Consider the following 12,178-nt stretch of genomic DNA (forward strand, 5'->3'; position numbering starts at 1 on the left):
CATTTTGTATTTTAAAATCAAGCTTCAGAATAAGAATTTAATGTGGAAAGTCCTGGTTTTGATCCCAGCACCCTAAAAGAAAAAGAATTTAGTGACCAGAAAGCACCACTTAGTATTTTATGAGGCAGGAAGAAGTAAAAACCCTCTGCTAAAGTAAGGAATTTTTTTGAGAGGGGGAGGATTTTTTTGCAGCTAATTTTCAATAGGTTGTCAAGGAAACTTACTGAGGCAAGCTATTTTACCAATAATAGTGTTTGCTTTGAAGTGTGACTACAAAGTAATGAGGTTTGCTTTTCCAGGCTCATTATTATAGGTAGTCTTACTTTATATAGATAGGCTTTGAATGTGTTAACACATTCTAGATTTACTCATTACTGTTTCACATTTTAAAATACAGTGTGTTCTGTTCCATTCAAACAGCACCCTACTAGGTGCTGGCTCTGCCAGGAGGTTGAAATTTAAAAATTGATTGGTTATACTCTATGTCAGATTTTTCTTTTCTTTGCTCGGCTTTGAAATATCCCTATAAAGGTTTTTCATGTGCACTATAGCTTAATTGCAATGTCTGGGAAACATTTTGTGAGGAAGTAGAAACCACAAAAACATTTTGTGATATTGTCATTTATATAACAAAGCAATAAAGGATTAATCCTTTTACTACTTCTTCAATACTTGTAGGTTATATGTAACTTAAAGGCCATTGTTGGACCATCTTTGGAGGACTTTTTTTTTTTTTTTTTTGTACTTTGTAACTTAACATTCATGTTTGTATTTGGGTTTTTTTATTTTCCTTTTGGCTGTACTGGGGTTTGAACTCAAGGCTTCATGCTTGCTAGGCAGGTGCTCTATCACTGGAGACACCCTGCCAGCCCCTTTTTCGGTTGTGTATTTTTGAGATAGGATTTCAAACTGTGATCCTTCTGATCTCTGCTTCCTGAATAGCTAGGATTGCAGGTGTGAGCCATTGGTGCCAGGCAGATTTCTTTTTCTTTTAAAAGGAATGCTTAAAAATGTAAGTGATCTCAGTTAGAATGAGTATAGCAGTGATTTCCTTTTTCTTTTATGGAGATAGCACTTTAGTTTTATAACATAGTGTAAAACTAATAACCTTCTGGAAGGGTGTTCCCATGTAGTGAGAAGTAAGTAGTAGCACTGACTGGCTGTGTGCCACCATGATTGGCTTGTATCTTCTTTTACTTTAGCATAGTGTTTTCAAGGTTCATCCATGCTGTACATGTATCAGTAATTTGTTTCTTTTGTGGCCAAATAATATGCCATTGTATGTGTAAGTATTTTGTTTATTCATCCATTGATGACATTTGGGTTGTTTCTACCTTCTTGTTCTTTTGAAATGTACTGCTGTATATATTTGCATGCAGATATTTGTTTGAACACCTATTTTCTTTGTGTGTAAACCTAGGGATGCTTGAATCATTTTTATTCAAGCAGTGTACAAGGGTTCTGATTTTACCATGTCCTTGTCAGCACTTGTCATGTCCCTCTTGTTTGGATATTAGTGGATGTGAAGAAGTATCTCTTTGTTTTTACTTGGCATTTCCCTAAGGACCAACAATGTTAAGTATCTTTCCATGTTTATTAGCCATCTGTATATCTTCTTTGGAGAAACGTTTGTGTTTTTGTTGAGTTGTAAGAGTTCTTATATATTTTAGATACCAGACCTTTATTTATTTATTTTTTGGGCAGTACTGAGAGTTGAATTCAGGGCCCCACACTTCTAGATAAGTGCTCTACTGCTTGAGCCACACTCTATCCCTTTTTGCTTTTGGTTATTTTTGAGATAGGGTCTCATGTTTTTGCCAGGGCCAGGTTGGACCTTTATCTTCCTACTTATGCTTCTATGTAGCTGGGACAATAGGCATGAGCCAACTCATCCTACTTTTTGTTGTTGTTACTGAGATGAGAGTCTTGCTAACTTTTTGCCCAGGCTGATCTCAAACTATAATCCTCCTGATCTTTACCTGCTGAGTAACTGGGATTACAGGCATGAGCTACCACACCCAGCTCACATAGATATCAAACCTTTATTAGATATATGACTTACAGGTATTTTCTTCCATTCTATAGGTTGTCCTTTTATATTCTTGATAACATCGTTTAATGCATAAAAATGTTAAATTTTGATGAAGTTATCTTTTTGTCATGGTGTTGCTCATGCTTTTGGTGTCATATCTAAGAATTTGGCAGTCTTGCCAAATCTAAAATCATGAAGATTTACCACTGTATTTTTTAAAGTATTTTATAGCTTTAACTCTTAACATTTAGGTTTCTGATCTATTTTGAGTTAATTTTTGTATATTATCTGAGGTAAGAGTCCCAGTGAGGACTCTTTTTATAATGGGAAAATGTCATGATGCCTCTGCATTATAATTCTAGTATCTTTTAACTGAATATATATGCATACCAACAAAAACTACTGTAGATTTCAGAGTTCTTAAAATTATTCTGCATTACATTAGTCAAAGCAGAACTTTTATATGTATCTATATATATATGTATACACACACATTTCTAAAAATAGTACTTATAAGAATACAACATAGGAGCTGGTGGAGTGGCTCAAGTGGTAGAGTACCCTCCTAGCAAGTATGGGGCCCTGAGTTCAAATGCCAGTATTGCCAGTTAATATACATATTCACACAGCATCATTTTTTCAGTCATTGGGGTGAATTTCCAGGAGCCCATAGTTGCGGAGACCTCAACAAGGGATGGGGAAGATGACAGGAGGGTGGAAGGTCAGTAACCAGAATTCCCTTACAGATGCTGCCATGGCCTTCTGGTTACTGGAAATTCTATCTTCATCGTTAATCTCTTTTCTTCCTGTCACAATAGAGTCTCCTGATGCTCATCTACAAAACCTGTAGTGTGCATACTAAGAGGAGACTATGGAGTTACAGGAAGAGAATCTATGAATCTGTATGCAGTTACTAATTTATAGCCCATAGACTGAAAAATAAATGTTATTTTCTTACAAGTACAATTTGAGAGCTTTAGAGTACACTGAGAGCTTAGAACCTACGGCCATCTGATAGAGCAGGAACTGGGACACACAGGAATGAGAACCTTGGTGGGAACGTGCCATACTGTGCTGATAACCCACAACTAATGCCTCCTCACTTCTGGACAGCTCTTTTAGTGCTTACAGACTTACCAGTAACAGTTTTAGGTTTTTAGTCTTTTTGTCACCTTGTTAGGTCTGTCTTCTACAGGCTTTAGAGAAGGGCAGAGTGTCTCTCCACAGAAATGAATGCTTCCTTTAAAAAGTGACTTGGAGAAAGGAAGCAGAAGTAGTTCTTACTTTAGTGTTTGTGGGTTTAAACTCTGTATGAATGTATTCTTATGAATTTTTAACCCCTTATGTGACCTCTGTAACTTCAGGTGCTGCTCGTGAGCAGTAGTCGCCACCCAGACCGATGGATTGTCCCTGGAGGAGGCATGGAGCCAGAGGAGGAGCCAAGTGTGGCAGCAGTCCGTGAAGTCTGTGAGGAGGTATGCACTGAGAAAAAGGGCACATCTGCATGTTGAATCTTGAACCTGTCCTGTTCTGTATAGTTCTTTACTTATCACTACTCCCTGAGTAAACATGCTGATGCTCACAGAGAGCATTTAGTCGTTACTGCGTGCCTTCTTGATTTAAGGGGGTGATTGGTTGTGACTTGATAGTGTTTATCAGGCAGTCTATGCAGGAAAAAGGCTGTCATGACCATATCTAATAATACCTGACAGTCCTTTGTAGCTTCCAACATTGCCTGTGTTACCTGTGACAGAAGATCAAGTATTAACCCTAAGAAATAAGAGGGCCAGTCTGTATTGGTGTAGATGGCTCATTCTCGTTGGCCTCTGGAGGAGATGGAGGAGGCCCTTGTTCTTCCTGGGTCTAGCTGTGTGGAGTAGTGGAATAGTGTGGAATAGTGGCCAAAGCAACTCTTCTGTTAGCCAGAACAGCTTTAGAAATGATAATATCTCCCATTTTATTTAATCATATTATGTTCTGTATACATGGATTGAGTTCCTTGACTATGCCCATACTTTTTATTGTATACTCCAGAATAAGCAGAAGTCAAGAGCTTTCAATCTAGGGGAAAATTAGAAACAGATTGCAATTCAAAACCAAGAGGAAGGAGCTAATGTTTCTCCATAGCCTCTTCTGGTGACACTAGCAGAAGCTAGTGTTACCTCATTTAAGACTTACAGCTCAGTGGTGTTTTATCATCCCCATGTACTTGCCCTGGCACACATAGGTAGCATTTTTAAAATCCATTTTCTTGTCCTAGAGGAAATTTAAGACTGATTCTAGGGATATATAAAATAATACTCAGAATAAGTCTAAGTTCTACATTTCCTTTTGGGTCTAGCTCTTGCCAAAGTCCCATTAGACTAATCTTACCTGTGGAATACCCAAGGAATTCTTTCCTCATTCTGAACTCCTACAGGCCTACATTGGCCTATACCTCTCTCATTTTATCATGTATCTGCTACTCATAACTAAGCTGTAATCTCTGCAAACAATGATTGTATTTCCCAATTAAAATCTTCCCTTTTTGTTCTGCCATCCTTCGTACATTGGCTTTTGTTTTCAGTCTGTCTCCTTGTTACAACATAGCTATTCCTGTTCCATCTTCTACACACTCTTCAAACACAGGACATATAATTTTGCCTCAGGGGTCTCAAGAAGGTTTCAGCAGACTCCTAGGACTGGTCTTCCAATGTTTCTTCACATGCCCATGCTGGCAAGGAGGGTGAAGCTCCACATTCACACTTACAGAGCTTCACTGGCTATGGTTTGACTTTCAGAAGCCTTTTAAACTAAAACAATTTGAAAGTGTGACGAGTAAGAGAAGATAGAATCTTTAGCATTGATTTTGATAGAAATTTACTTATGTAGGAATGTGACATTATATGCTTATTCTATTATGTTAAAGAGTGAACAGATAATGTATAATTTTGGAATGGAAAAAGTTCATTATGCAGTTTGCATGGTGTCTGTTACAAGTATTTAACTCTGCCTTTGTAGGCAAAAGTAGCCATAGCCAATGTGGTGCATAAATGAATGGGGCTGGCTGTGTTTCAGTAGAACTTTATAAAGATGGGCTAGAGGCATGGCTTAAGCAGCACAGTGCCCTGCCTTACAATTGTGAGCCTGAGTTCAAGCCCTGGTACTGCCAAAAAAGGGGGAAAAAACCCAACAGTGAGTCATAATCCCTGGCTTGGGCCATTACTACTCAATGTAGTATGTGGTTGGTGGACCGACACCATCAATGTTGCCCAGGAGCATGTTATAAATGGAAAATATCAACTCTCAATTCAAATCTATTCTGTCAGAGTCTTGTTTTTGTTTTGTTTTGACTTGCTTTGTTTTTTGAGACAAGCTCTTGCTATGTAGCCCAGGCTGGCCTTGAACTCAGGAGCCTGAGTGCAGGATCATAGGCATGTACCACCCCACTTAACTACTGTATGATTTTAATAGGATCCCAGGTGATTTTGAGAACCTACTCTATTAGAGTATTGAACAAGAACAAACTAGTATTTTGAGATTTCCTCCTGTTGGAGCTGTGGAGACAAGTGCTCTTTGAAAGAGCTAGACTTGGATTGGCTGTCTCCACATCCACTTCAGTCCCTTTTGGACATAAGGAGATTAGAATCCCAGAAAGTGTTTTGCCCAGACTCTTGTAACATATAACTAAGTCTCCTTGATGAGACTGAAACTTGCATTGCACAGATCTGGGTGTGGTGGTTGGCGCTTGTAATCCCAGCACTTGGGAGGCTGAGGTAGGGGGATTCTCAGGATCCTGTCATTTAAAAAAAAAAGGCTGGGGGCATGGATCAAGTGGTAGAGTGCCTACAAGGCTCTGAGTTCAAACCCCAGTACTACCCTTGCCACACACACACCCTGCAAATAACCAGGTGGGCCATGGCTCACGCCTGCAACCCTAGCTACCACTTGATGTACTTGCCAGCCTGGGCAAATAGTTCACGAGTCCCCGTGTCCAAAATGGACTGGAATTGTGGCTTAAGTAGTAGAGTATCTGCTTTGCAAGTTGAAGCCTTGAATTCAAACTCCAGTCACACCAAAAAAAAAAAAACCAAAAAACACGGCAAAAACCACTGCACAGACTGTTTTAGATAGAGTCACAAGGAGAGAAGCAGAGGAGGTTCTGACAGGAGCTGGCCTATTTGATGGCACAAATTTTTGACAGAAGAGATACGGTTCTGAATTGGCAGCTGTAATGTCAACTTCCTGATTTGGTGGTGGCTTTTATTTGGCAGCTTCCTGACCCATCCCAGAGGCAGAAACTCCCTTGGCAGCCCAGTTCTGCAATGTGTTTTGGGGAGTTGTTCCTAGAACCTTGGCCTGCAGTCGTTTCTTCAGTTCTTCCATTGATTCTGTAAGCTGTTCTTATCCCTTAGTCTATCTCTCGACATACTCAAATTGGGTAAAAGTCTTGACCAGTCCAGATTCCCTGTGAGTGGTAATTGCTTTGGTCATATCCTCTTCTCCTTGGCTGTGGTAACCTACAAAGGAAGTGAGATGTATTTGCTGAGCTTCACTCATGAGAGAAGGGTATTCAGCACTGAGCTACAGCATGTCAGTGATTTAGTCAGACAGACCTGAATCCATGGAGAGAGAAGCTGTAACAGAATCCACTTCAGAACCCAACCTTTCTCATGGCTTTTTCACTGATTGAATGTTGTCTGGTCATTCAGTAAATACTCAATGCCCTTCCGTCTTGTACTAGCCCTGGGCCACATGCTAGGGATATGGAAATAAATAAAACATATTTGGGTTTTATCCTCAGTAATCTTAATATCTCACAAAGAATACAAATACAAAGTTAAGATTTGAAGGAACAGTACAGCATGCTAGGAGTCTTCCCGGCAGAGTAGCCAACTCTGGCATAAAAGTTGCCTTCTCACAGGATTCCTGGATGATTTTAAGCCCACTCATTAAAAAAAATTTCCCAGTTTGAGGGCTAGTAGAGTGCCTGCCTAACAAGTGTGAGGTCCTGAGTTCAACTCCCAGAACCACCACAAAAAAAAACAAATAAATAAAGGAATGACTTTGGGGATATGGTAGGGGTATGTGCTAGAGGTCCTATTCTGATTTTCCCCATAAGGGAGATGGTGGAGGAGGGATGAAGTATAGGGTGAGCTTCTTTTTTCTCTGGAGCAGAATGGGAGTCCCACTCTCTTATAGCATCTGGGGTGATGGGAATGTGCAAGGTGCAGGCAGTTCTCTATGGACAGGTATAATTCTATACACTGCCTTCCTACTGGTATCAGCATCAGAATCCTTTGATGTAAGTATGGTAGGGCCAGTTATGGACTTCACCTGAATAGTTTTCATTTAAATTCAGTTATCTTCTGTAGTTTTCAAGGTACCGAAAGGCAAAAGTAATGCTGACAAAGTTATTGTGCAGTTATGGATTCAGGCAGATTATTGCAGACCTGAAATAAGTGATTGTTCTACAAGAGTAGAAAGAGAAAAGTTCAGAGACCTTGTACTTACACTTGGTTTTGGGAGTCGTGGTTTGAACTTGACAGTTCTACTTTTATAGAGCACATTTGGATTTGACATCTAAGGAAATCTGATTCTCCCTCACTCCCTGCTTCCCTCCCTTCCTCCCTGTTCCTCCCTCTCTCACTATGTAGTCCAGGCTAGATTAAACACAGGATTCTGGCCTTAGCCTCCTTAGTGCCAGGATCAGCTGTGGGAAAGCTGATATTATTTGTTACTATTGCTGTTGTTTTTTAGTGTAACAGTTGAATTGTCCCTGGATTACACAGTACAGCTAAGATGAAGAAAACTAGAGAGTTGCAGTAGGCAGTGCAGTGAGGGAATAGAGGTGGATGTAGGCACTTGCTTAATGTGTGTTTCCTGGAAATTGCATACCATCCTTTTGCAGGTACAAGGGAGAATAGAGTGAAGTTTAAGAAATACTTGCAAATAGGAAAATGAAAGATGCATCACAGGTGGTTAAATGACGCACCTCACATATTTAGCATCTTACCTACTGTTCAGTATCCTGTCTTGAAGAGACTCCTGATCTTGAAATCACGCCTTTCCTGCCATTCTCAACCCTAAAGAATCCTGCCTCGCTTTGAGCAGATTTTTTTTCTCCTGCAGACAAAGGAGAGTCATATTATCACACCACATATTTTATTCCAGAATTATTGGGAAGATAGGAAGTGTCTGTGAACTGCTTTGAACTTTAGAATGAAAAGTATTCTAAAATGAATCAAATTTTATACAGGCAATAATTAGAGAATGGTTGGAGACTAAAGTGGTAGAGTACTTGCCTAGCATATATGAGGCCCTGAGTTCTATCCTCAGCACCACAAAATAATAATAATAATTATTATTATAGAGAAATGTCATTATGAAGACAAACAATTCAATGACTTCCATCAAAATAGAACGGAAAGGTGGTTTTTCCAGTTCCTTGCCATCAACAGACAATTAGACTTGGAATCATAGAGGGTATTTTTTTTAATTGTTTTATTATTCATATGTGCTCATAGAGGGTATTGATAGGTACTTTTTTTCCTTGAAGGGACAAAAAGCACTGTTTTTTTGTTGAGAGAGTTACTTAGTTTTCAAAGTGTTATGATTTCTGTAAAGTATACATTCTTTCATATGCTCAAAAGTGTTAAGTTTGTAAGTATAGATTTTAGTAGTCACTTCTAAGGAACCTTTCAATAATACCTGTAACAGTTAATTGAAGACCTTCAGATGTTTCAAATTGCATTTATAAATTTAATATGTTTGATTGCTTTAGAACTTCAGTTGTCAGGCTTAAAAGTCTTACAAAGTTCTTCTGGGTGCCAGTGGCTCACACCTGTAATTGTAGCTACTCAGGAGGCAGAGATCAGGAGGATTGTGGTTCAAAGCCAGCCCAGGCAAATAGTTTGAGAGACCCTATCTCAAAAAAAAAACCATCACAAAAAAGGGCTGGTGGAGTGACTAAAGGTGTAGGTACTGAGCTCAAATCCCAGTACCAAAAAAAAAAGTCTTGCTGACGGGGATTGGACTTTGAGCACATGATAAAAGCGAGAGCACACAAGGGAGGGGTGAGGATAGGTAAGACACCTAAAAAATTAGCTAGCATTTGTTGCCCTTAACGCAGAGAAACTAAAGCAGATACCTTAAAAGCAACTGAGGCCAATAGGAAAAGGGGAACAGGAACTAGAGAAAAGATTAGATCAAAAAGAATTAACCTAGAAGGTAACACCCACACACAGGAAATCAATGTGAGTCAATGCCCTGTATAGCTATCCTTATCTCAACCAGCAAAAACCCTTGTTCCTTCCTATTATTGCTTATACTCTCTCTACAACAAAACTAGAAATAAGGGCAAAATAGTTTCTGCTGGGTATTGAGGGGGGTGGGGGGGAGAGGGAGGGGGCGGAGTGGGTGGTAAGGGAGGGGGTGGGGGCAGGGGGGAGAAATGAACCAAGCCTTGTATGCACATATGAATAATAAAACAATAATAAAAAAAAGTCTTGCTGAGTTCTTCAATAAGAACTTACTGTGAGCCAGGCACCAGTGGCTCATGCCTATAATCCTTGCTACTCAGGAGGCAGAGATCAGAAATCCTTTCTTTAAACTTGCAAATGAGATGAATCATAGATTATTTAAATATTCCCATATAAACTTACTAAGATTTTTCAACTTAAAATCATAGGGCCTAAATAAATCACTCGGTTTTACTTTTTAATATTGATGATGTAAGACTTCTGGGCTAATAGGTCACATTCTTATAAGCACTACAAAATTATAAAATGTTTCTAGTCTTCCTTCCATTCCTCCTTCCCTCCCTCCACTTGAGCCATTCTGCCAGCCCCAGTCCTTTTGTTGTATTTTGTTTTTGAGATGGAGAGGGGGTTTCCATAACTTTGCCCTGGCTAGCCTTGAACTCTGCCTCTGCCTCCCAAGTGGATTACATGTGTATGCCACCATGCCTGGCTTGATTCTCCCATTTTAGGTTTTATCTGTTGCCTTCATAGGCATTTTTATTTTTATTTATTTATTTTTTGGCTGTACTAGAGTTTGAATTCAGGCCTTGCACTTACTAAGCAGGTACTCTACAATTTGAGCCATTGCATCATTTTGAAGATATCTGCCTTACCTTTGTATCACTTGCTGTTTCTTATTCTTTAGCTATGCTCAATGGGGAGGTCCTGTGCTATAAAAGCAAGTAACCCTGTGTATGTCCTGCATTCTTAGCAATCAAAGCAGGATAGAAATGATGTTTATGATATGAAACCTATTGGTGAGGAAGAAATCATGCATCAGTTTGTACTGAAAGCAGAATAGATAAAAACTGCTTGTGCACCTACTATGTGCCAGGCTAGTCTAAGTATTTTGCATGTGTTGTCTCATTTAATCCTCCGGATCCTATGAGATAGGACTATTACTATCTACATTTTGTGGGTGAGAAAAAACTAAGGTTCACTGTAATTAAGTGATTTGCCCAAATTGTGCCTAGCCCAATGTAGTTAAGTTCTCACAGCAAGATTTGAATCCAGGATACGTAGTTTCAATCCCCACAGTCCTATTGTTAGGCTTTTGGGAAGAACGTCTACCAAAATGTTCACAGTAGTTACTTTGACTTAGCTTGTAGGTTATCAAGCTCTCTGCATTGAACATATGTTTATTTTGTTACTAGAAAAAAATCTATATGAAATGAATGGAATGAGAGTTAGTAGTTTATCATGGCACCGTCAAGATCATTGAACTCCCTATTCCAAAGCTTTGTCCAACCCAGCTTAAAAATTCAGTATATTCGGGTTGAGACCTTGGCTCAAGAGGTAGAACATGTGCTTAGCATGTGCAAGGTCCTGGGGTCAGTCCCCAGGACCATACATACATGCATACATACATGATGTATTGGTTAATTTCAGAAGTATAAATCCATAGCACTTGACACATTGGCATGATATTTAAAGGCAGTGCTAAAATATTCTCCTTTGTAAGTTGGCCTCCATGTTTTAGCTGCTTATAATAAAAATCCTATTATAGTGACCCCTTACAGGGTTAAAGGGACCAGGCTTTCCTCCCAGGTCCTGCTGTGGGCCTTGCTAACAGTGTTTCTCTAGCCCAGGGCATCAAAGGCTTGTGTGAGCCAGCCTCCTGACAGTCTGTCTGTAATAAAAAGCAAAAGCACTTCATTGTATGGTCTTTAGTGCTATTATTTCTTGCTACCTCAGTGGGAAACCCTTAGCTGACAGGGAGAGATCCTGAATCTGAAACTGTTCTGTTCTGTATTTACTTTTGTATTCCTTTTGTCCATTTCTGCCTGATTCAAACCAAGGCATCATCATAGAGATAGAGAACATCTGAAAGCAGAAGGAAAACGTTGTGTGTATAAAGTATTTTACGCAGCCTGATAGTTAGCCTTCGTCATATGCCTACCTTAAAACAATGTGTGGCTAGTTTGTTGTGATCCCTGCACTTTGTCCTAATGTTGCATTTCTCTACTATTCCTCTTGCTCTTACCACCTGTTGGCTCTGGCATATAAACTGACTGTCTTCAGACTTTCTGCAGGTTAGTGATGTCTCCTTAGGTATCCTGTACCTTGCTGTCTTCCCTCAAGTTTTTAATACACTGTCCTTTAAAGAAAATCTTTGAATGTCTCAGTACCTTAATGTAGTATCATTAAGATTGCCTTCTTACTGTCATTCCACAAGTTCAAAGCTGCTTCTCAGCTGTCTCCAGCCTTCCTAATCTGACTTATGGTGGTCTGCTAAGAGTTTATGATAACCCTTCATGATCCTATTTGCATTTTCAGATAAGAACACAGAAAAAACCCTGGTGAAGGTGGCTCACACCTGTAATCCTAGCTATTCAGGAGGCAGAAATCAGGAGGATCATGGTTTGAAGCCAGCCTAGGCAAATAGTTTGCAAGACCCTATCTTGAAAAAACCCATCACAAAAAAGGGCTGGTAGAGTGGCTTAAGGTGTAGGCTTGAGTTCAAACCCAGTACCAAAGGTGGTGGTGGGGGGTTGGAAAACACAGAAAAGAAAAATCAGGGCTGGGGATTCGGCTCACATGGTAGAGCCTTGCCTAGCAAGTGAGGCCCTGAGTTCAAACTCTGGTACTGCCCCCCCCCCAAAAAAATATAGAAAACGCCATAGTGCGCTTTACTTTAAAAGTCTGT

At 39.7% G+C, this 12,178-nt stretch overlaps 1 protein-coding gene across 2 annotated transcripts in view; it reads left to right on the top strand.

Moving 5' to 3' along the window:
• Nucleotides 1-12,178, top strand: part of Nudt3 (nudix hydrolase 3) — an 86,758-nt gene that overhangs the window by 44,261 nt on the left and 30,319 nt on the right. For both annotated transcript variants that reach the window (XM_020164138.2, XM_074082402.1), the window contains exon 2: nucleotides 3,397-3,507. In XM_020164138.2, the coding sequence (XP_020019727.1) occupies nucleotides 3,397-3,507 (111 nt within the window). The remainder of the gene's footprint in view (nucleotides 1-3,396; nucleotides 3,508-12,178) is intronic.

This window comes from Castor canadensis, chromosome 8, assembly GCF_047511655.1.
Source record: "Castor canadensis chromosome 8, mCasCan1.hap1v2, whole genome shotgun sequence".
NCBI classification, from domain to species: Eukaryota; Metazoa; Chordata; class Mammalia; order Rodentia; family Castoridae; genus Castor; species Castor canadensis.